The sequence below is a fragment of the Canis lupus genome, chromosome 7, assembly GCF_003254725.2.
Source record: "Canis lupus dingo isolate Sandy chromosome 7, ASM325472v2, whole genome shotgun sequence".
In the NCBI taxonomy this organism is placed as follows: Eukaryota; Metazoa; Chordata; class Mammalia; order Carnivora; family Canidae; genus Canis; species Canis lupus.
In genome coordinates, this window is record NC_064249.1 from 1,259,521 (window position 1) to 1,284,084 (window position 24,564).

Genomic DNA, 24,564 nt, shown 5'->3' on the forward strand with positions numbered 1-24,564 from the left:
GTGTAAGACCCTGTATGGCCAGGCCCCTGGCTACCTCCTGATCTCACTTCTGAGCACTCTCCCCGTTTACTCTGCGTCAGCCACAGTGACCTCTTTGCAGCTCCTTGAACACATGCCCATTCTTGCCTCAGGGCCTTTGCACATGCTCTCCTGCGTGGTTTGCCAGGGAAGCCTTCCCTGACGGCGGGAGCTCAACGGCGCCCTCCCCGGTGCTCCCGGCCTCTTACCCTGCCTTCTTTTCCTTATGGCACCGGGCACCAGCTAATCTACTACGCATTTATTTGTTATCCCTTTTCCATATATGAGTTTAAGAACAATGTCTGTTTTGTGTTCTTGCCGTATCCCCAGACGTCTTGTATAGTAGGTACTCTACTGATATTTATCAAACGTGAATAAATATCCCGACGCAGGCATCATCACCTTTCACTTCAGACAATGAGATGAGGCCCTAAGAGGCCACTTAATGTATCCGAGGTCACGCAGGTGGTGAGCGGCCAACGGGAGAATTAAATCCAGGGCAGCTGGACTCCAGAATGTTCCATCGACGTCGCCAACCTGCCCTCGAAGAACAGCAAACTGACCACAGGCACCGGTGGAGCCACAGGAGGCCGCCTGGCTGCTGCCTCCCGGATGTCAGGGGCAGCTGCTCGGGGCGGGGAAGGGCAGGATCTCTCCGCGGGAGCCTCGCCAAAGGGGCGTTTTGCTCCCGCTAAATCCGGGAAACTGGGATCCCCTGAGGACAGTTCGGTCCAGCAAGGGCCCAGGCAGCAGGCCCAGCAAGGGCTGGCGACGGCGGAGGATCAGCCCAGTCCCTCCTCTATCTTACCGTCGATGGAACGTCAGCAGTCCTGGGAGCCCTGCGCTGGAGGCCCTGCCCCGGGCCGGCCACAGGGCCCCCTGCTCGTCAGCGGTGGCCTTCCTGGTGGCCCCTGTCATCAGAGCCACGGGGGCTGGGATGGAAGCCGGACCCCGAAGCACAGGGTGGCTGGGACACTGAGAAAGGGGACAGGGAGGCGAGGGCCAGGGAAGGAGCGGGAAGAGAGCCGTGGCCAGTGGGGAGGAAGGGCAGGTCAAGGTGGAGACGTGTCCCTGCCTCTCGGGCTGCAGACACCCCCAGACCGAAGGGACGGGGCACAGGAAGAGCAGGCTGGCGGCGCGGCTCAGGCCCCGGGCTGAGAGCAGGGCCCCGGGCCTCCCGGCACCCTCCGCGCCCATCTGGTGGCTAACGCGCCCCTGCCCGTAGGCAGCCCTGCACCCCCGCCCTCTGCCACTGGGATCCGTGCACACACAGCCTCTTTGTACCCGGCGCCTCCCACACGTGTCCGGATGGGTCTCACACAGTGTCTGTGTCCCTCGTCCCCTCCTTGGCGCGCCCAGCACCAATGCATTGGCTGTTTATCTGCGGCGCGTGCCCCCCCCCCGCCCCGCCCCAGCCTCTCCTTCCTTATCTCCCATGACCCCGTCTTGCATATTCAGTGAATGCCCATCTCCTGGGTAGACACGTGCTTTGGGTCTCTCTGGGCCCGACTCTTTCTGTCTTTTTTTTTTTTTTAAATCCAGACCTTTATCCATCTCCCTGCACTTGTCCCATTTTCACTCCGATACACAGGCAGGAGTGATCCAGTCCTGCAGGGCACCCCCCGTGCAAGCTCAGTGGGTAAGTCTGACTGCCTGGCCTGCTAGCCTCCCTTACTTAGCTGCAGTGAATGGTCTCTTTTGCTGCCTGGCCAGAGACATCTGATTGCCCAGAGGCCAGAGCTGGCCCCTCGTGGACATCCTGGGACAGCCCAGCCTTTGAGCCGGCGTCAACAAGGACTTGTATTCAGAGGCTTGGGTTGCTCCTTCTGGCCCTTCTGCCGATGGCCCTGAGCTCCTGGCGGTGGCTATTCTGCGGCTCTCCGAAGCAAGATCCTGTCTTGCAAGATAGAGAGGTCACTTCGGGGCATTCCATGTGGGGGTCCCTGACGATGATTCATTAGCCAGTCAATAGCATGACCTGAGAATATACTCCGCTGGGTACTGAAAAAATAGAAAATAGGGTCTCTGTCCGTGGGAAGCTCCCACTCCAGTGGAAGGCATGTGATCCCTGCCCCAGAAATGCTCCGAGGCTTAGGGGGCACGGGGACGGCACACAGAGGGAAAAGGAGTCATGGTACACCCAGTGGGGCAGGGGTGTAACCAGAAAGAGCCCAGGACATGGGAGTCAGAAGGCCTGGGTTTTGCTCTGGTGCGGCCACTTTTAAGTTACGTGATCCTGGCAATCCACGTTCCAATCTCCTCACTTGCGCCGTGGGGGAAAGAATATCTAATTCAGGTTTAAGATTAAATTAGGTAATGAGACATTAGTGTTTTGTAAGCCCCACATGCTATGCAATTGTTAGAGAGCCTAAAAGGCACAAGCGACTACGGTGTAAGTCATACGCATGAGTTCCAAGACCATCCAGGGTCAGACAGCAATGATGTAACAATGGGATGAATCAGAGAAGGCTTCCTGGAAGCAGGGGGATTGGCAGACGAGTGGGCAACTGGGCATCATCACCCAGGTGGCAAAGTTCCATCCTGCAGATGGTCTTTGGGACCTTTACTGCTTTAATTTTCTAGGAGCCAACCAAGAGAAGGGAGGGAGGTAACGCTTATGGAGCCCATGCTGCAAACCTAGTGTATTAACATATTCTAGAACATCCTTATAGAAATCCTATTCCCATACAACTATGCCCACTTGAATGGATTTACAGCTTTCCCAAAGCCTCAGAGCTGGGATCCGAACCCAGGCCTGTCATACTTCCACATTTAAGCTCTTTCTGTAATATCAGGTTGCACGGAATTTCCAGGCACTAGCTGAGGCCAGCTGGCTTATCACAGACTATAAGGTAGGTGGGAAAAGGAGGAGGGAGCTGACAAAGAAGACAGACAGGTGGACAGGCAGGTAGGCAGGGCTGCTGTGGGGGGAGGTGCCGGGGGGGGGGGAGCCAAACCCCTCTCGAGGGCTTCCTCAACCCCTTATCCATCCTGATGTCGACCAAATTGTATGTCATCGAACTCCGTGAAAACCCCAGCAGCTCAATTGTAGGTTACTAGGACACACGAGGGGAGGGGCCTCGCCTCAGCCTGCATCAGTTGCCACGGCAACGAGCACACATCCCGCCGCCCCTCTGGAATACCTGGCTCACTCCAACCTTGCATCAACCCCGTTGGGTTGGAACAGCCACTGCGATCCAAGTTAACCCCACACAGACCGTAGAGTGCTAACACTGTTGTGTTTTAAGAACTCGGGGGTGTTTCAAGGGCCAGGAGTCCTCTGAAGCCACCCTCTTCTATCGCAGGAATCAGACTCCACGTCTCCCTTCCCTTCCGACTTCCCTCTTTATGATCAATGCTGTGTGTCTCACCCACTCGCAGTCACTGTGCCCGTAGGTGCTACGCTAGAAAATCCAGGAGGCGGTGCCCCGTGGAGTTGCCCTCCGCCCATCGTAACTGCCGCTGAAAGGTAAAAATATCCATGCGTCCTTGCCCACAGCACGGGGCAGCTCTGAGGAGTGTTCCACGTCATCTCCCAGAAGCCCCTCAGTGCCCATTGCCCACGGCAGTACCCTGCACTGGCTTCCCCTCTCTTCGCTGACTCACGACCCCATTGCCCATCAGTGTTTTCTAGAATCATCTCCCAAATAAACCGCTTGCACTCGAATAAAACACTTGTCTCAAAGTCTCTGTCTGGTGACCCCAGCACAAGACACAAGACACTTCAAAGACAATAAACGTATGTTTGAGTGTGATAGACAGCCAGTCAGCTGGTCACGATGCCAGGTCTGCTTGTGTGATCTCGCATGCAATTAGCCCAGCTTTCCTGCACAACTACCTGAGGCCCAGACCCGCACACACAGACCGGGCCGTTGGCCACGTGAGAACATTGCGTGAACAGGTGTGGCTCGGCAGGCCGCTTCGCTGGTCAGCCTCGAGTGAGGATCGGAAACATCCTTTTGAAGCATGGAGGTCAACAAACGCTTTTCCGAATGCTGTTATCACCTCGCAGGCGCACGTGATGGCTTCGGCCCAGCCACTGGTGGACGTCTGCCACCGAATGGCTAACAAACAAGAGCCAGCATTCGCTGGGCACTTGCGCAGAAACGTATTCACAAACTCAATCCCTACACCAATCTCACGGGGCAGCCACCGTGACCGCCGGGGACACCGAGGCCAAGGGAGGATAAGCACTCACCTGAGCCCACAGAGCTCACAGGAAGGGCCAGGACTAGACCCAGGAGCGCAGCCTCCACTCTAAGCTGCTCCACTACGCTGCCGCTCAGCTACGCCTACGTTGATAAGCCTGTTCTCGAAGGTCTGCCGAGGTGACTGCACACCACAGGGCCAGGAGAACGGCAAGGTGGTGCTGAAGAGCAAAATGGGATCCATAGTCCCGGGCAAAAAGAAGTCAAAACCCAAATCCAGTGAACTCCTCTGCCCGGCGGAAGAAGTCTTATTTGGCTACTCTAACAGCTCCCAAGGAAGACAGAGGCCACCAGCGAAACGAGCAGAACAGGACGCTGAGATCAGAGTAACATATTTCAAGCCAACTGCTCTTCACAGGTTTCAAAGCCCTCCTGCATGTTCTTTGTCCCCGGATCCTCCTAAGGCAAAGATGATCGCCTTTCTGTGAATGAACTGGCTAAGGCTCAGAGAGGCGAGCAGACTTGTCAGGGCCACACAGCAAGTGGAGGGTGCTCCGGATGGAAGCCCCGATCTCCAGACGCTCCTCCCCACGCACCTCCAAGGCCTATCACCCAAGGCTGCCTCTGTGAATCTGGGGTCAACCTGTAATTGTCAGATGTCATCCCCCCAAATGGCAGCAACCGAGCTCCACCTCAAGGACACGTCATCTCTTTTGCCATAGACCCAGTAGGCATCCGACCTCCCTCTTAGATTTGAAGCTTTTCAAGGACAGAAACTGGTTTTCCTTCTTGAGCCTCAATGTTGGGGCCTCCCCTGAGTGACCCCCTACCATCCTCCGCCTTAATCCTTGTGTTCCCTGGGCAAAAGCCAGGCCTGGGCCAGCTGCCCACAAGGTGGGGTATCTAAAGAACTGCCAGGAAACAAAGAAGATAAAGGGAGTAGAGTAAGGCTCTCCCCGCCGCACATTCAAATTTAATAAAGGTTCTCTTCTCTTTGTACATAAACCCTACAAACCTGGTGCCCATTCCAAGAGAATTCTTGTCACCGAAGGTGGTGGGGTTGGACACCTTGGGGTTCACGGGTCAGGCATCCGCCAAGCGGAAGAGCAGCGGACGAGGCTCCTTCTCAGGAGGGTGGCTGAAGACAGAGGCTGGGAGGTGTCTCTTTAAGGCTTGGGCTCACTGCCTCTGGGAGCAAGGAGCCAGCCTGGGAGAAGGCAGGGGCCTACAGTTTATTTTAGTTGACATTTTTCAAACGTCAGGAGACTTCAGAGCCAAGAAGGAAACGAATCCCATCTGTTCCCGAGCCCCCAAGCACGGTTCAAGAGGACAGGCTGGGGAAGGGAGGGGAGGCCAGGAGGGAACAAGAAGACTGGAACATCCAGCCACACACATGGAGCAGGAAACCACCTGGGGAGAGACACAGGGCATGGCAGACAGTCGCCAGGAAGCCCCGCTGTCCCCTAACAGACACCCGCGGAGCTCCTGCCGGCCCGGTCTCGGGCTCTGTGGCCTTTGGCGTGGGTCACGGGACAGCAGGGCTGCTGGGGACACAGTTCTCCGCCGCGTGCATGGCGCCCACTGGAGGTGTGCAACACGGCAGTAGTGCTGCCGGCTAGGCCCGGGGTCCCTGCTCCTTACGCGGCGCAGCCCACCCCAGCTGCCGTCTGCGGGGGCAGAGATGGAGGCGTCGAGGACATCCAAGTTCCAGGAGGGAGGTGGGGAGTGGAGGGCTCCTGACCTCCTCCCCCTTGGGCACGCTTGGTCCCTCTGCCCAGCGCTGTATTCCCCACCGTCTACACTGCTGCCCCAACTCTGGGTGCCAGAGGCGGGAAGCACAGATGGCCGTGGAACTTATCTTCTTACTGAGATTAAATTCCAGACCTTCCTATTTTTAGAAGGACAAATTCCTGTACTCTTTTCAAGAGGTAAAAATGTCTCGAACTGTCATCTAGGACAGTCAGCAGCCAACCTGATGCTGTCTACACTGTCACGCTTTGGTTATTACCCTGGCAGGACGTGTGTCAGGCGGTGAGGAGTGTAGGCGCCAAATTTTAAGAGGATCATTCACAACTTGAGAGCTTCCAGGGGAGGCTGACCAGGATAATTGGGATCTGGAAAACTGGGTCATTTAAGAAAATAATTAAATAAGCTGGGGACCTTTTTTTTTTTCTTTTCTTTTTTTGGTCTAGGGAAGAGACTATCTGAGCAATCATTAAGAACATGTTGAGGGATGCCCAGGGGGCTCAGGGGTTGAGCATCTGCCTTCGGCTCCTGGGGTCCTGGGATCGAGTCCCACCATTGGGCTCCTGCAGGGAGCCTGCTTCTCCCTCTACCTGTGTCTCTGCCTCTCGCTCTGGGTCTCTCATGAGTAAATAAATAAAATCTTAAAAAAAAAAAAAAAAAAAAAGAACATGTTGAAATACCTGAATGAAGACATATTCTATTTTTCTTGGATGGCAGCATTTGAATCAATAGGCAGAAGCGAAGCAGATTTCAGGTGAATGTTTAGAAACTTTCTCATAATTTTCTTCTATTTGAAATAGAATAAGCTCACTCTGTCTATGCAAGGGAACACTGAAAAAGCAGCTTTCATTCATTTCAGGAGAGCTTTAAAGAAGAGTCTTGTCGTTAATGGGAAGATAGATTAGTCCAACATCACTGAGAAGTTGTAGAAAAATATGGCTTCCTGAGTAGCAGAGAATCTGCCTTGGTAGGTCTGGAATGAGATTTGGAATCTATATTTTTAATAGGAACCACTAGTTATAAAACTCTTCTAAGAAAACACAGGGGGATAAGGTTCATGACATTGGATTTGGCAGTGACTTCTTGGATACAACACCCAAAGCGTAGGCAACAAAAGAAACATTAGATAAACTGGAGTTCATCAAAATGAAAAACTTCTGGGCTGAAAGGACACTAATGATAGAGTGAAAAGGCAACCCACACCATGGGAGAAAATATCTGCAATTCACGTGTCTGATAAGGGATTAATAACCAGAATATATAAAGAACTCTTACAACTCAACAACAACAACACAACCCAATTAAAAAATAGGAAAAGGACTCGAACAGACATTTTTCCAAAGAAGACATACAAACGGCCAATAAACATGTGAAAAGACGGTCAACATTGTTACGCATCAGGGAAACACAAATCAAAACCACAAGGAGATAGCACTTTGCAGTCAGTCGGGTGGCTATTACTAAAAACCGAAGCAAACAGAAAAGTGGAAGTGCTGCAAGGAGGTGGGGAACCTGTACCCCTCCCACACTGCTGGTGGCAAGGTAAAATGGTATGGCCACTGTGGAAGACAGTAGAGTGGTTCCTCAAAAAAATTAAAAACAGAGTTTAACTACAGGTGATCATATACAACTATATGTGATCTGATAATTCTACTTCTCAGCGTACACCCCAAAGAATTGAAGACAAGAGCTTGAACAGATATCTGCATCCCAATGTTCAAGGCAGGATTATCTACAACAGCCAAAAAGTACAAACAATCCACCGACAGCTGAACGGATGAACAAAATGCGCTATAGCCATACGTTAAAATATTACCAGCCTTAAAAACTAAAGGAATTCTGGTATATGCTACACACAAATGAACACTGGGGACATGATGCTGGGTAAAACACACCAGTCACAGAAGGACAAATCCTGTACGATTCTCCCTAGACGAGGTACGCAGAGCAGCCAGGGGCACAGAGACCGACAGCAGAATGGTGGCTGCCAGGGGCTGGGGCGAGGGGGACACGATGACCTAGGGTTTAACAGGGACAGGGTTTCGGTTTGGGAGGATGGAAAAAGTCATGGAGATGGATGGCGCTCACGGTCACACAACAATGTGAATGCACTTCCTGCCACCTGCTAAACTCTGGAAAATGGCTGGCATATTAGCCATATATAAAAAAAAACCACGTACTTTACCCCATTTTTTTAAAAAGAACTGTGATTTTTAAAAATAGGATTCTCTTGGCAGCAAATTCACCTTCCTCATTCTAGTTCGCTGAGCTTCCGCTTGCAGAATTTGCCTTCCCTATGCCCCCAGAGACTGGAAACCCAGGAAAGGCCTGGTGTTCGGATGGAGCAGAGAGCGCTCCGCTGATGTGGGACTGAGCACCAGCTGGGGAAGGGCCTCCCAAGGCGCTGCTCCCCCAGCAGATACCTGAGAGCACTCAGAGTCCCTGTCACCTCGCCTGGCTCACTCAGATGGCTTGTTGCTGCTCGTGTCACCCAGAAGGGAAAGCAGAGGCTTCAGTTCCTCTGCTGGTCTGGTGCTGGGAGCTCCTGGGAGGCAGGAAAGTGAGTGGCAATGGGCAGTGGCTGACAGGGGTCAAGGTGGCATCACTGTGCAGTGACAAGGGAAGCCCTGCAGGCCACCCCTACAGGGAATGGCCCTGCCCCTTTCATGAGTAGGGAAAACAATTTTCTTCGAAAACTGGACGTTTTCTAAATTATAAAACCTGGCGAAAACCACAGTGGGGATGGGGGCTGAGCAGGGGCCGCTCAGGTATGCATATTCTCTTCGAGATTGGCTGGAATCTAAGGTGCCCGGTCTCTAATGAGAAAGCACAACACTTAACCATGAAAACATATCATTGGGGAGTGATTGTTTACATTAAAATTACTGGGATTATTAGTGGGTTCCCCTCAGCTCTGACTGCCTAGCACACTGAAGGGCGGGTGTGTCCCCAGTCCTGGCAGGGAAGCCCACCAAGGGGAAACCTGGAAACTACCACGTGTTAAGAGTTCCTGCTAATGGCAGAGCGACCATAAAAACAACACACGTGCAGTTATCTTGGAAGCCACGCTGCAGTCGGCGGGAAGGTCCACCCCGCGGATCCGCCGTGCCAGCACCTGCCCGCCGTGAGCTCCCGGCTTCCCTGGGCTCACGGCCAGTCGGGGATGTGTGGGAAGGGCACGTTCTCACTCATGCTGGCCTCAGTGAAGTCTTGCTTTTTTTTTTTTTTTTTTTTTTTTAAACTGATTCAGGATCACACACACTGTCCAGAGGGAAGGGGATAAAGAAAGAGTGCTAGAGGGTGGAGTAAGGGCATCTTTCCCGGCTCCTTCTGCCCACCATTCCATACTCCCGTGCCCGCAAAATCTACGTTCACAGGACCAGCCAGCGGCCACTCCCATCGGTCCCAGCTGCGGATTCTGAGTGGCGCTGGGGTGAGACTGCATGCTCCCCGGGGGCGGGTCTGGGGGCCACAGAGGGCGGGAGTCGTCCTCCTCCTTCAGAATGGCATTTTGACAATAACGATAATAACAGTCACAACAGCAAAAAAATAAAAATAAAAATAAAAATAAAAATAAAAATAAAAATAAATAGCTGACATTTATTGAGCATCTACCAGGAACCAGGAATTATTCCAAGCACTTCATAGATACTGATGTATTTAATCCTTAGAATTAGCCTGAGATAGGTTCTATTGCCGGCATTGAGCACATGGGCCAACTGAAACCCGGGGAGGTTAACTACCTTCCCCGCGCTCACACAGCCACCAAGTCCTGCCACCTGCCTCAGACTGTGATCTCTCCAGAGGCAGGAGTCCTGTGCCTCCCAGGGTTCGGGAAACTTCCTGCCAAGGCTGCTGCGGGCACCGTGGGCGGTGGCTCTCCCCTCCCTCTGTCTGGAGCTCCCTGGGGGCTGGGGCTCTGGCCATCCCAACCCACGGGGACCTTTCGGAGCTCTGTGCCTCACAGGGGCGCACCTCCCTTGGCCCTACCCAGCTGGGAGCCCTCAGAGGGCAGGGATCGGGCCTCCCTCGCAGGGGCAGCTTCCCAGAGCAGCCCATCCGACACCGTGGCTCCCCTTCCTGGCCAGCGGAGCCTGTGAGCACAGGGGGAGCCGGGTGGCTCTTCCTCCGTCCCAGCTGCAAGCTGCTGGGTCTGAGCGTGAGCTCGGGCGGCCTCTGGGATTTAAGAGGCGGTAAACAACCCCATGCATGACTCAGTTGTTTTGCTCCGGAGCAGCAGCGGCATGGGCCGGACAGGCTCTGCCCAGGCCCTGCTCCTTTGTCCCCAGGGGTGGGGAACAGTGGATGGCGCGGAGCTCAGCTCTCAGACCTTTCCTAGGAGGGGCTACTTTTCACTCTCTTGAAGCTTGCAGGTTTTTATTGGGAAGAGGTGGTCCCTCAGAGGGCTAGGGGGAAGGGTGTTGCCGCTACTTGTGTGGTCCCTTGGAAAGTCCCAGCAACCCAAGAAGGAAGCGAGGAGAAGCGGCAGGGAGGTGAAAGATACCCTGGAGAAGCTTCCAGAACCACTAGGCTCTCCAGTCCCCCAGCTTGGAAGAGCTGGGCCAGGACCCCGCACGCCCCGCACACCCTGCACACCCCGCACGCCTCTTCCTTCCTATGTCCTCCCTCACTTTGCAGCCGGTCACCTGTGTCCCCGCGGCTGCACACCCAGCCCTGCCAACCAGGCGGAGGAGAGGAGAGGAGGGTCCCTGAGCGGGGAAGGCCCGGGAAAGAGGGGCTCACAGGCCAGGCCACGGGCTAGGAAGTCGCGCTGCAGGTACCAGGTCTGCAGAGGAAGGAGCCGGGGCAGCGGGGACAGGGACGGGGACAGGCTGCCCGGGGCAGGCACAGGGCACAGGGGCTGGGACCGGGACCGGGAAGGAAGCAGAGCCCCCAGGGCCAGTTTTCTGTTCCAGGGGTTTCATTCTCTCTACGTGTGGGCCTCAGGTAGACCAACGTTGCACCAGCATCCTCTTTTTTGCAAATGGGGCAGAGGAGGGGATCCGCGGCGTACCAGGGGTGGCGGGACCGGGCTTTTGGGGGCGGGGGCGGGGCGGGCCGTGGAACGACAGCCACACGGGCCAATGAGAGGGAGGGCCCCGCGCTGACCAATTAGCACCCCTGAGGGAGGGGCCCTGCACCGACCAATCAGCTCCTCGGGGAGGTAGGTTCCCCGCGCCGACCAATCAGCTCCCCGGGGAGGCCCCCCCGCCGACCAATCAGCTCCTCCCGCGGCGGCCCCGCCCACCCCGCGAGGCCCCGCAGCCCGGCGACGTCTGGTCCCAGCGCAGCTGCAGCCGCGCCAGGAGGGACCCGTGCTCCGTCCCCCGTCCCCCGTCCCCCGTCCCCAGCCCGCCGCCCCCTCGCCCGCCGTCCCCTCGCCCCCTCGCCCCGCTGTGCAAGGGCCTTACCCGGTAGTGATGTCGTCGTCCTCCGTCATGGTCTTGCCCATGAGGTCGCTGTCGCTCATGTAGCCGGACTTGAGGTCCACCTCGTCCGAGTCCAGGGACTCGACCAGCTCCAGGCGGGAGATGTGGCTGAGCTTGCTGGGGCTGCGCATGGGCATGGTGTGCGAGTAGTGGGCCCGCTCCCCGTGCATGTACCAGGCGGGCGGCCCCTCGGAGCGGCAGCCCCCGCCCACCGACGGCGCGTCCCCGGCCTGCAGCCGCGGGCTGGACTGGCCATAGCGCCAGGACAGAGGGGACGAGCGGCTGGAGAGGCTGGACACGCTGCGAGGGTTGGCGTCGTCACTGTCGTAGCAGGTCATCTCCAGGGAGCTGGGCAGAGGGCAGAAGGGCACTGGTTTTCACTGGGGCCCTGTCTCCCCGCTTCCCGGGCCCTCCCGCCTCCTCTGCACCTGCCCAGGCGGCTCCACCGCCTCCAGGAGGCCTCTGGGTGCAGGGCGCCCTGCTACATGTCACCTGAGGTTGTCAGAGGAAAAGGACTCCACGTGCCATATCCTGCCTAAGGGCACAGGTCTTACAGTAGGTTTCAATCCTTTTCTACCATCTATCGGTAAGTGAGCTGGAGGCGGAGTAATCAGCCCTGCTAAGCCTCCACTCCCGTGTCTGTCAAATGGGGATAACAGCCTATGAGCTACTCCACAAAGTGGTTAAGGCTCACCTAGGCGAATGTCTGACACGGTGCCCGGTCTACGGAAGCTGCTTGATAAATGGGAAGGGTCCAGTGAGATCTCTTGGGCAAAGTGAGATAGACTGGTCACCCGAGCTTGAAAGGCCCTGGTCACTACTTTGCTCGGGGTCTGTCTATTACCTCTTTTCTATTAATGAGCTGAGAGCCAGCTGATTCCCAAGCCAGAAATGGCAAAGTCTGTTGTGGGTTACAGCAGGTACAGGCAAAGCCTCGGGAACCCGAGATGTGTGGCTGGTTCCCATTAAGACGAGGCCCCCAGTGAAGGGCCCAGGCCATCAGGTGAAAGCAGCATAACCTCACCAGAGACCAAAAAGCAGCCTCCACGGGAAAGAGGAGAGAATGCGTGGAAATGGACAAGAGGGCAAAGACAGGATGCACAGGGTCCCAGGCCTCGGGCCCAGGGCTGTGCCGGATGGCCTGACACAAAGGGAGTCTGGAAGCTGGGGAAGGAGACACCTTTCTCCTTTAGGGACCCAGGCGGCTGCAGGGAGAAAGGATAGCTGGGATCTGCTTGGAGTGGCGGCCCGGATTGGGGTTCAGATGGACACTGACCAGCCCACGCGGCCCAGCAGTGTTGCCAGCCCCGGTCAACCACGGGTAGGGTCTCAGAGGCTTGGCCCAACTGAAGCCACACAGGGTTGAGCAACTGAAATAGGATGCGTAGGCCAAGACGCTGGGCAGCGTGGCAATCGGGGGCTGGACACAAGTTACACAAGCCGAGGAACCCTCACTCGGTGAACGCATCTATATCCTAGTCACTGTGGGAGTTAAGGTATGAGCAGGACGCTGATTTTTCTATTCTTGTTTTTGGAATATTCCTTGAAAAAAAGAAAATCCTCCTATATCGTCTCTACCAAACCCTGAGAAAACAGGGTTGATTTTTTTTTTTAAGATTTTATTTATTTATTTGAAATCAAGAGAAAAAGAGAAAGAGAGAGAAAGCATAAGCAGAGGGGAGGGGCAGAGGGAGAGGGAGAAGCAGGCTCCCCTGACATGGGGCTCGATCCCAGGACCCCAAGATCATGACCCAAGCTAAAGACAGCCCCTCACCGACTGAGCCCCCCAGGTGCCCCCAAGGGTGGATTTTTTTGGTCAACGGAACTGGAAGAGCCAAAGGACTCAGGGCCGTGAGCAGGCTGGTGGTGCCTACGGAAGTCCTGCGGACACGCCGGGGGAGCCCTGGTTGTGCAGGACGATCTGCGACTGGCGCCTGAGCCCAGGCCTCCCTGACCTGGTGCACACCCACGTCCCCGCTCTGGGCCCACCACTGTGCAGGGCGTGCGCTCCCGCGTCCACCGTGCCAGTTCGGTTTCTAATCCCGCGGGCCTCAGCGCGAAGGGACGTTCCCTGAAGGAGACCAGGGCCCGTGCGCCATCTGCCCGGCTCACCGCCGCGTGTCAGCACCCTGCACGGGGCCGGCGTGCACTCGGCCGCGTGGGCAAACCCACGACGGGCGTGCGAGTGGAAGGGCAGGGAAGTCTCGTCGTCAGACCCAGCGCGGGGAGGCCGCGGTGAGTGTGTAGTCAAGGCAAGCTGACCGTGATGAGATGAGGAGGGCAAAGGGAAGGATGGGGACGATGGCCATGGAGACGGGGCGCTGGAGAGCTCAGGGACAGCCCGAGACCCTCGGCTGGCTACACCGCGGCAATAAAATTAGTGCGCAGTGTGGGCCGTGTTGAGATCCAGATTCCTCAGTTCTATTCCGGGCCTACCCCGATAGCTCTCTGTCTCGGCGCGGAAGGTGCCTCTTCCTCGGGTTTGCTGCTCTTTTTTATCCCCCCAGCACGGCTCCAGACATCTCTAAGCGGGGGAGGATCCTAGCTCCAAACTTCGGTTCTTGCCTTCCGTTTCTGAATCTGGCCCTTCAGCCTCGTGTGTGTGTGTGTGTGTGTGTGTGTGTGTGTGTGTGTGTGTGTCTCCCTCTCCCCCCCTCCCCTCCCTCCGTGTCTCTGTCTCTGGGGTGGGGAGAGCAGCGGGCCTGGAGCAGAGGGAGACTTTCATTTCCTCTCCAGCCCCAGCCCCCTGACCCAGCCGCTCTCCTTGCTGGGGAAACGAGCCAGCAGAAATAGAGGAAACAGGACAGAAATAAAGATTTCTGAAAAAGGAATTGAATCTAGAGCTAGCCTGTAAGTTCCAGAGTGAAAATAACCTGGCTGCAAGCACTCACTGGATGCGAAGCTTATTAGGAACAAAGCCTGTGTTTGTTCTGGGGCCTGGTGCCCAGCACGGTGCCTGGCACAGGTTCTAAGCTTGCCGGACACGGACGCCCCCCGACCCATCAGTCTGGGGGACTCTGGCAAGGGACCCCCCCACCTCCTCCCCAGCCTCGGTCGTTGCTTCTCTAACCCAGAGGATATGAAAAGAGCCAGGGCCGAGGGAAGGGCTGATGGATGGGAAGCACTGAAGAGCCAGAAAAACTCAGAATCGTGGTCTTGGCTATCAAAGTGTGGAACAGGAATAACATAAACCAAAGGCTAAGAGAGGAAGTGGCTCTGGGTCCACACAGTAAACAGCAAAACCAGCTCCAGGCTCTCGGTTCCTTTTCCATAAAGGGAGACAGAAACCAAAGGCCTGAGCCTCACCCCCTCAAACCAAGTCAGCTTTATGCAAAAGGTTTTCGGCCTCCCTCCCCTCTTCTCCACCCCAAACAGAAAGCAAACGGGGTCAGGCTGTCTTGCTTATTAACTGGCTGGCTGCTCCGAGTCAGTGGCACCAGGACACCGAAGCCGCTGCCTCTACCCTTCCCCTGTGGGTGAGTCACTTGGGGTGTGACCCCCTCGGCAACTAAGCGCTTCCTGCCTTCTTTGGCTCAGAGCCGGGCTCCGACGACTTCCCTGGTTGGGGGAAGGAGGATCAAGATTGCATATGCCCTAGGCCCCCCAACGGGTGACGCCAGCTGAGCCCGGCCCCTGTCCCACTTGGGTCCTGCTCGGGGCTGTGCGGGATGGAGGCTAGAGACAGATGTAAGGGGACCTCCAGAAGCCCCACCGTGCACTGTCTTCCTCAGCCGTCCTTGACCACACCCCTTTCAGCAGGCTGGGTCCCGCTGGCCTGAGCGCAGGTCACCCCCCAGAGCAGAGGCTCTGATTTACCGTTTAGAATTAAAATATTTCTGCCATCTGGGGGCAGAGGGCCGAGCGTCCAACACGGAGGATGGGACTGGGCTGGGCAGAGTCGTGGAAGCAGAAGAAGAACTAGAGCCATGGGTGAAGCGGCTGAAGCCTGATTTGAGGTCCACTTCCTGCAATCCCACAGTGCACCGAGCCGCCTGGCAGCTAGTGAGCTGCCTGTCACTGGAGGTATGTAAATGTAGCCTGGCCAGCACCTGGCCACACACTGGGGCTCAGCAAAACCCCCTTCCCCCGGTCCTTGTGTCCCAGCTCTGCTCTCATGCTCCAACCCCAGGAGATGGGCAGGAACCGAGCTGTAGGCCAACTGGACAGGCCACCCCATCCCTCTCAGCCTTCCTGCTCCACACCCCCCCTGATTTCCCAACCCGGGCTGTGTGCTCCCGCCCCTCTGCCCCCTGGACCCCTGGAGCCAGAGGCATGAGCTCATCCGAGGAGCCAGCCGGGAGGTTCTGAGTCATGGAGCCACTCCAGGGAGAGGGGCGGAGACCGGGATGGGGGGGTGCTGGGTGCTCACAGCGAAGGCCGAGGGCCGGAGGGGCACAGCCACGGCGCCGATCTGGGTGGCGCGGGACCGGGCACTCAGGCTCCCTCGGCCGCTGGCTCAAGAGGCAAGAGGACACGCGAGTGACGACAGAGGGAACGGACGCTGGGTGTCGGGATGGGCACGGTTCTAGAATCCTCTAACCACAGACACTTCAGCACAGGAGAGGAGCAGCATCTGCAGCGCATGAGGAGACCGGGGTCGGGTCTGGGGGGAAGTGGACATGGAAGGCCACACCCCGAGTCACATGGTGTCCCCCCCACCAAAACTCCTGTGTGTCGAGAAATCTCCCGCCCGAGCTGGAGCGGACCCAGGCAAAGCTGACGCGTCCCCTCTCCTCTCCCCGGAGCGGGGGTGCCGCGGGGTCCGTGCCCGGCTCTCCTAGAGTGGGAGCGAGCGAGCAGGCAGCTCGGACTCACCTGTGGGCCACCTGGGACCCCCGCAGGCTGGACATGGTCTCCTCCAGGTTCTGCCGAAGATCCAGGACATTCTGCACGGTCCGCTTTCTCTGGGACTCCGGGTCTGCAGGGAGAGGACAGCAGCCGGGTGAGCGAAGCTTCGGGAGAGCCGAGGCGTCAGGGTGCAGACGCGGACCGTGTCCCCGGAGCCCTGCCCCGGCCACGTGCGCCTCTCGCCCCGGGAGGGGGTCTGTGTGGCGTGTGCCTCCCGGACCCCCACCCTGGCACGTCCTCTTCTGGCTTCATTTTTGAGAGGCCTTGCTTCTCCCAGCCAGGCCCCAGGCGAGGTCACCCGAGCGTCCACCCCGAGCCCGGGTCTGGGGATGCGCGGCGTCTGCCACTTTCGGCGGCCTAACTACTCCCCCGGAGACGCGCTACCCACGGGCACTGGCCCCACCGCGTGCAGCCGCCACAGGGGCCCGGGGACGCAGAGCCCGGCTCCCGGGGCGCGGTGGGCAGGTGGACGGCAGGAGGAGCCTTCCCGGGAGCGCGGCTGAGTTCCCGAGCGCGGCCGCCACCCTCGGAAGCCTGAACAGCCAGGGTGGCCCTCTCCAGCCTTGGTTTCTTGGCCGACCAGCACCACAGACAGCGGACAAGAGTCTACACCAGCAGAACCGCCCAGGGACCTCATCCCGTCTCCTTCCCAGGGTGACAATAATGCCCAAAAGCCTAAGTAAGGGGTAGGGAGCACGAAGGACTCCGAGACCCTCTCCATCCCTCTCTGGGTCTGTCCACCAAACCTTATGAGACACAGACGTCACGCCAAGTACCCAGGAGGCCCTGCGGACCCTGTCCTGCCCCGTGGTTTATCTCGGACTTGGGGATCCACAGTCACTGAATGGAATCGAATCCCCCAACGCCTCCCCAAGAGGCGACACATGGAGAGTCGGGGCCTACAGGGAGGATGACGGCAAAGCGATGGAGAAGCCCCAACAGTCCTCCCCCTCTGTATCCCAAAGTCCTCTGCGGTGCTCCCCTGGCCGCGCCGCCCTCTGTCCCCCCCCACCCCCCATGCCCAATGGCAGCGTGAGGTTCTTCTAGCTGCCAAGGGAACATCTTCGAATCCCTTCAGGGGCACTTCTTCCCCCAGGACACTCTCAGGCCCGGGGCCGACGGGGTGCTGGGGAGGGCGGGCAGGAAGCCCGGGCACCGGGGCCGGGAGCCAGCTCCACACCCAGACCCAGACCCAGGCACCTCCCCTCTCATCCCTTCTCTCCCCGGGGGGCCCTGTGGGAGGTGCTGCTGCTGGTAGGGTCGCTCAGGGTCCACAGCTTGTGTCTGTCCTCCGTGCTGGTTGGCAAGAAGGGACAAACGGTAGGCCTCCGTGTGTGGGCCTGCGCTCTGTCCCCAGTCTGGCGTGGCTGCAGCGGCTGCCGATGCCTATGCATCCTGGCAGACGTCACCTTGTGTGCTGCTTTTAACTGATGGAACGCAGAAAGCGTACACATGGAGTTTGAAAGCTTGGTTCCCACACGCCCGTGTCAGAGGCTAAAAACACGGTGCCACGATGTGGGTTTCTGGGCCAGGCCAAGTCTTTCTACAGGTTTGGCAGAGAGAAGGGAAAGGCATGCATGCCCCTAGGGGGTGTGCAGTCCCACAGAGGAAGGTGACCAAGAGTTACTCAGACGCTTGTGCGTGTGCCAACCCCGTGCATGTATCAGCTAGTCGGATCCTGACAGCGTTTACAGGAGATTCGTGCTCCTGGCTCCATTTTACAGACGGGAAAACTAAGAGTCCAACAGATGAACAACATTGCCCAAGGCCGCACACCTGGCACGGAGCCCATGGCACACTTGAGCCCAGCAAGGAACTCCTGTTTCTTGTGATGCATCACAGGGCACCTCTGCTCTGCTCCTATGAAGTGCAGGGTCGGCACACAGCAGGTGCTCAACGAACGTTGCAAGAATACATGGAAGCTACCACAAAAAAAAACTGGTCAAGACACACATTTTAAACAGATCGGATGGGGCACCCGGGTTGGCTTAGCTGCGTGAGCATCTGACTCTTGGTTTCAGCACAGGCCACGGTCTTGGGGTTAGGCCCCTACGTCAGGCTCTGCGCTGGGCATGGAGTCCACTTGGGGTTCTCCCTCCCTGCCTCTCCTCTGCCTCTCCCCCTGCTTGCACATGCACTGTCTCTCTAAAATAAATAAATAAAATAAAAAAAAAAGAATGGATGGATATATGTCCCTGTAGGAAGATGTCTAGTTTTTTCTTTTTTTAAAAGGAAAATTAGGGACACCTGGGTGTCTCCACAGTGGAGCGTCAGCCTCTGGCTCAGGGCGTGACCCCGGGGTCCCGGGATTAAGTCCCACGTCGGGCTCCCTGCATGGAGCCTGCTTCTCCCTCTGCCTGGGTCTCTGCCTCTCTCTCTCTCTCTCTGTGTCTCTCATGAATGAATAAATAAAATCTTTAAAAATAGAATAAAAAGGGAAATTATTTAATCCACATGGCAGCCAGCCCCAGGAGGGCCGCTCTGTAGCTCCTAATGCCCCGGGGCATGGGGCACCGTATGGGCATTTGGCTCTTAATGCTCTAGGATGACAGAAAAAACGACACTTCCTGCCCTCATTGCACTGATCACAGAGCCGTCCCCCCACCCCCCCACCCCCGGGACCCCTCCAAGACCGCCCTAAGCCCCTGCCTCCTTCCCAGGGCAGCAGAGTGGGGCGGGGATACCCCCAAAGCCTCACAGACTTGCCCAAACTTAGAGCCGCCGGAGTCCTTGGTGGCGGCCCAGCGCAACGTGGTCACAGGAGAAAAGGGAGGCTGAGGTCCAGGGGGTGGGGGGGGGGGGCTGGGGGCCACAGGGAGGCGGTACTGGGGTAGCTCCGGGCGGGTCTCCCCCAGGGCAGGAGCCTGGCCTGCCCTCTGCTCCCGTGTGCCCCAGCACTGCCCCCTCGTGGTCACCCTGCGCACGCAGCCCGCCTCCCCCAGGCCCCGGAGAAGCCTGGCCCAGCACCCCGGCGGCGGGCGCCCTGTTGGCGGTGGCCAAGGGTGGCCAAGGGGACCCTGGAGCTGAAGAGGCTGCGGAGACGCGGCCAGCCCGGGGCAGCCCCACACTCACACCCGCGACCCCGCCACACACCTTCGCGGGCTTAACTCGGAGAGACGGATAGAGTCGCACTTGCAGAAGAATCCGCCCAGCCCGTCCCCCTTCCCCACGCCTAACGCTCCTTCCATCCACCTCGACGGACCCCCAACCTGGACCCAGCTTCGCCCCTTCCTCAGTCTCCCGCGGGGATCGGGACGGGGTGAAGGCACGCGAGGCACACGCCGCTTTGTGCCCAGAACCCCAGAGCTTGGTGGCTTGTCTTACGGGACGAGTCGTGGTGCCTCGGGGGTCACTTCCACGTGCCTCCATTGAAGTGGGGTCTGGGCGCGGGGTAGGCCTAGGGGACATAAGAGAGCACAGGCACGGCGTCCCACCGCGTGGGACATGCTCAGGGCGCTCCCAGCCTCATGCCCTCGTGGCATTTCCGTGCAGGTAATGAACAGGTCTTCCCTGGGGCCGACTCAGCCAGGGACCCGCCCCCGAGCAGGACGCCCCTCCGTCTGCGAGCCTTGCTCTTAGTTCCTGCACAACAGTGTCCAGCTGCGAGAACAGTGTGTGGGTGTGAGTGTGAGTGTGAGGGAGAAGCAGGCTGGACAAAGGCCGGGGGCTCCTGCGGCCCAGGGTCGGGGTCTGAGGGGGGCTCATGACGTTGTCCTGGGCCTCTGCTCCGCGTCACGCCCTGCAAACGGGGCAACCAGGGAGGGCGTGTGCTCCCGGGGCTCAGAGGACAGCAGGGCCTCCCCACGGGAACGCCGGCTGCCGCGAGCATCAGCAGCCTCCCGGCAGGCACTGGGCCCTGCAAGCCAGGTTGGGGTTCCTGCACCCTGCGCCCCGTATACGAGACCGCAGAGGGCATGCTGTGGGTCACGCGTCTTTGGGCGGAAGGACTGGAATCAAATAAAGCCGACGCACAGGCGCTCACGCGCAGGCACACACTCGGAATGTGTACGCAGCGCTGGCCTGACCCTGAGCACCTTCCCTGCCCGTGTGACCCCGAGGCTCCTGTTCTTGGCGCTCCCGGACGGCACCTCGGAATCCGCATGCCTCCAGACGCACATGCACCCCTGCCTGTGGCTGGGCCTGCGGCTGGCGGGAACCGTCTCGTTAGGATCGCACGTGTGCAGGTCTGCAGTGCTACAGACGGACACGCTCCGCGGGGTTTGTGGGGGCTCGTGCCCCACTGTGGAGGAGGACGGGAAGAGACGAAGGCAGCTGCACACGGGCCATTCAATCTGGCAAAGGGCTGGCACGCGGGGAGGAGGCACTGTGCAAGATCGGGAAAACGAGCCGTTCCAGGAAGGCGGGACTATGAACCAACCGAAGGGAGACACGAGGGCAAGAGTGGACAGGCTGGTGTAGTAGCAAGGACACAGCTCTTCGTGTCGGAAAGACCTGAGTTCAGGTCCACGCTGCCCTTCTTCCAGTGCGTCTGCTCCGGAACAGGGCGCCACAGCTGGCTGCAGTCTCCCCACCTGTAGAACGGGGAGGGTAACGGCGCCCCTGCCCCGGGGTGACGGTGTGGTTCACGTAAAGTGCTCTGCACGGTGCTTGGCGCCTAGTAGGCGCTCTATAAACGGTCGCTCTCATTCGGCGGAAGGTGCGAGGTGGCGGGTGAGCAAAGGGCACACAGGTGGATGGTGCTGGCCCCCCGGGGTGTAGCCTGGGACCTCCATCCTCGTCTGGGCCCCCACTCTGGCTGGGGGAGCCCTCATCCTTGGAGGGAGGGCGTGCAGGATGTGGAACGAGGCCTCATCCCCGAGTCTCCGGGCCTGTGGACAGCCCTGCACCGTTGCGATGCTCCGTCTTCAATCCTGCTTCCCCCCGGAACCCGGCTCAGCCGTGGGAGAGGCTGGGCCCCAGGGCCTTCCCCGGCCATCAGCCTGCAACCTGATGTAGTCACGGATGGGCCTCCAACGTGGCGTAAGGACCCCACGAGGTGTGGGGAGGATGAGGGACCCCAGGGGATCCATCGCCCAGCAGTCAAGGTTACCTAAGTTCTGTACGATTTTAATTATTAGCTGACAATTAAGTAAACTGCGATAACTCACCGCTGCAATCTTAATTACTCCCCCCCCCCCCACAGTGTTTCAGAAACCCAGGCCAGAGGCTGCGGAGGCCCGCGGAGGCCCGCGTTCCTGGCTGGGCTCAGTGAGAGGCAACAGGAGAAACGGGAGGGACTCAAGGGGAAGAAGGTTTTCAGGTGACAGCATTTCCGAGCTTGGAGGAACACCCGCCCTCTCCTTCTAATGGGGGGAGACACAAGCCTGCCCGGGGGCCCACAGAGGGGAAAGGCCCGCGGCCCGCGGCTCCGTCCTTGAGCATGTGATGCTTGCTCAGGTCACGACTTCAGGGGCATGAGATCAAGCCCTGTGGGGGCTCCAGGCCCCGCGAATAAGAGTCTGCTTGAGACGGCCTCCCCCGCTCCCTCTGCGCCTCCCCCTGCTTTGCACGCTGGCTCTCAAGATCAATAAATAAATCTTTACAAATAAACAATGAACAAACAACGTCAATCACCGTTTGGGATGGTCTGGGAATGGGTCCACTTCGATACCGGGCTAGACTCGGCGACCTGCGGAAGGAGGAATCCATCAGGCTTCTCTCTCTCCCTCTCGGTCTCTCTCCGGTCCCTACTGGACCCCAAGAGTGGGGCCCAAGTCCTCTCTAGACTCTGAAGTCCGTCAGTCTGGGCTCCCAGTACACCCGGGCCAAACGCCATCAGAACAAAAGCTGCCGCAGACACGGACACGCCGGCCCTCGCCGGTGGGCCGCCTCCCCGTGACGTCTGGGACACCGGCCACAAAGGATGCTCGGGACAACACAACCAGCATCCGTGGCTGACGTGCTGCATTTCCAAAGTTTGTGTGGCTCCTGTCCTCCAGCACACAGGCCTCCGAAGTCCAGCCAGGCGAGGCGGTGGCCCTGGGATCGGGACCCCTCCGGGCCGTCCTCAGCGCCCCGGGTCTCCAGGCCCTGCGCAGGGGTGGCGCTCCGCGGGTTCTGCAGGTCCTCGCAGCCGGCAGTCGGTGGCTGGGCCCCTACCTTGAGGCCTGCGGCGTGGCTGCGGCGGGACGGGCACTGGGCAGCTGAGCCAGCGCACGCGGGCCGAGCTCAGGCGGGGCAGGAGACTTCTCCCGACAACCCCGGCTCGGCCCTCCGCCCCGGCCTCGCCCCCCGAGGCCCCAGAGGGGGCAGGGGTGGGCCTCCGTGCAACAGGCACCCCTGCCATGGAGCACGTGGGCGGGCGGGCGACGTTTCATTCTATTCCAGACCCGTCATTTCACTCATCTCCCCCCGTAAGTCACAATATTGCCAAAGGCGGTTGTCGCAGAACCGCGCAGCGCGACAAATCTCACGCTTTGAGTTCCTGCGGGTTCCCACGCCCCGGGGGGGCTCCCGGGAGCTGCATCCTTGTCCCAGAGGGTCCTCAATGCCCCAACGAGCGTGTGAACCACGTTGCTTTCATCCTGCTCACGTCAGAGGGCTTGGAGCGGAGACCTTCCCGGGTCTCTACGAGGCGCTGGGCCGCGGGGAGGGCGAGGCGGGGTACTAGGGGACGGGCCGGGAAGGCAGGGCGACTTCGGCTTCGCTCTTCCACACTCGGATAAATGACTTCCCCTGTCTGGGCCTCAGTTTCCCTATCTCTTAAATAAGGGAGTTGGGCCCCTGGGTGGCTCAGCCGGTCAAGCACCAGACTCTTGGTTCGGCTTGGGTCGTGATCTCAAGGTCGTGAGATGGAGCCCCACGTGGGCTCCGCTCTGGTCCGGAGCCCACTCTATAGCCTCTCTTCCTCGCCCTCTGCCCCTCCCCCACTTGCACAGGTGTTTTCTAAATAAATACAACCTTCTTTTTTTTTTTAATACAACCTTCTTTGTAAAGAGAGAGCAAGTGGGGGCGGGGAGCAGAGCTCGGAGCCCCGCCAAGGGCTCTGCGACCCCAGCTCACGACCTGAGCTGAAGTCCAGTCGGACACTCCGCCCGGAGGTGTTGTTCTGAGGAATTCCGACGTCACCAGAACATCACACTCGTCACCACACGGGGGTCCCGACGCCAGGCCCCCCGCTGTGTCCTGGGCCTCAGGCCGAGTGCACTCCCTGGACGCCATCCCCCTGTCTTGGGAACGCCCGCTCCTGCACCTCCAGGCTTCCCGGGAGAGGGGAGCACAGCAGAGCCCTCCGGGTTGCTCTGGGTCCCTCCAGGGAGCACAGCAGAGCCTCAGCCGGGCGGGCTCGCCGCCGCTGGGAGGGCCACAAGGGGGCGCCGCCGGTCCTCGGTGGCCTGGGGCGGCCGGGGCTGCAGAGGCTGCGGAGCTCGCAGGCCACCGCCAGGAGGGCCTTTCCCCTGCACCGGCCAGGCCTGACTCCTGCCTCCGGTCTCCCGCATCCTCCCCCGACCCCAGGCCCAGTGTGGCCTTGTGCGATCACCCCTGCAGAAGGGCCACGACTTTGCAGCACGCACATGGGGGAGCGTGTCCTGCCTGTGGGGACAGGGAGCGGCACTTGGCTTCTGGGGTGAGCCAATCAGCCCTGGGCCTGGGGGTGGGGGGTCCAGGGACCCATGGGCTACACCTGGCAAGCTCAGGTCCAGGGCCAACGTCTCGGAGGGACTCCAGCTGGACTGTCTGCTCTGCTGCCCAGCGGACCATGTGGCCTATGGGGAGCGGGTGGGGGTCCCCGGGGGGCTCACTTCAGTCCACGGGCGGGCGGCAGCCTCTCTGCGCACAGCAGGAGGGAGGGAGGCTGCCCAGGCCAGGCCAGCTGGGCCTCGCTCAGAGGCGACCCCGGGATGAGCATCAGAGCTCCAGGAGAAGCGACGCCCCACAGCCACTTCCATGGCCCATGCTTTAGGTAAGGGCTGCCGGGGCAGTGGACGCGGAGGGCCGTGGGCCCAGGGGCAATGGCCGCCTGCACCCCACAGCGAAGGGGTGCTGCTCGGCTCCCCCGTCCTCTCCCCTTCCCCCCCTCCACATGCCTCTGAATGTTAGGCCGCAGGACCAGAGCGAGGAGCCACGTTCCCGCTTCGCTCACGGCCCTGCCTCCACTGCCCAGCGCACCTCAAGGTCCCTGGCCATGTCGTCCACTAGCGCCGCGGCCCGGGGCCCCCGTGTGGCACCTGCTGTGGGGAGCCGGGAGCATGTTACAGCCACAGCTCACACAGCAGAGAGGTCGTCCGCAGGCCACGCGGGGAGGGGACAGGACGCATGGGACCTGGCCGGGGGCCGGCTGCACACAGTCATTGAAAGATGTCCAGCGGTTCCCGACCGTGGGCCGGTGACACCAGTACCGGCGCCCTCTTCAACCGCCCGCGTGCCAGGCCCTG

At 59.2% G+C, this 24,564-nt stretch overlaps 1 protein-coding gene and 1 long non-coding RNA gene across 6 annotated transcripts in view; one reads left to right on the forward strand and one right to left on the reverse strand.

The window, feature by feature from the left end:
- The window catches only part of NAV1 (neuron navigator 1), a 242,873-nt gene that overhangs the window by 84,300 nt on the left and 134,009 nt on the right, over positions 1–24,564 (reverse strand). For all 5 annotated transcript variants that reach the window (XM_049112004.1, XM_049112008.1, XM_049112007.1 and 2 more), the window contains 2 exons: positions 16,157–16,259; positions 11,324–11,689 (listed from right to left, as the gene is read on the reverse strand). In XM_049112004.1, the coding sequence (XP_048967961.1) occupies positions 11,324–11,689; positions 16,157–16,259 (469 nt within the window). The remainder of the gene's footprint in view (positions 1–11,323; positions 11,690–16,156; positions 16,260–24,564) is intronic.
- Positions 1,853–6,579, forward strand: LOC125755385 (uncharacterized). Its single transcript, XR_007411735.1, has 2 exons — positions 1,853–2,870; positions 3,324–6,579. It is a non-coding gene; the product is annotated as an uncharacterized LOC125755385 (long non-coding RNA).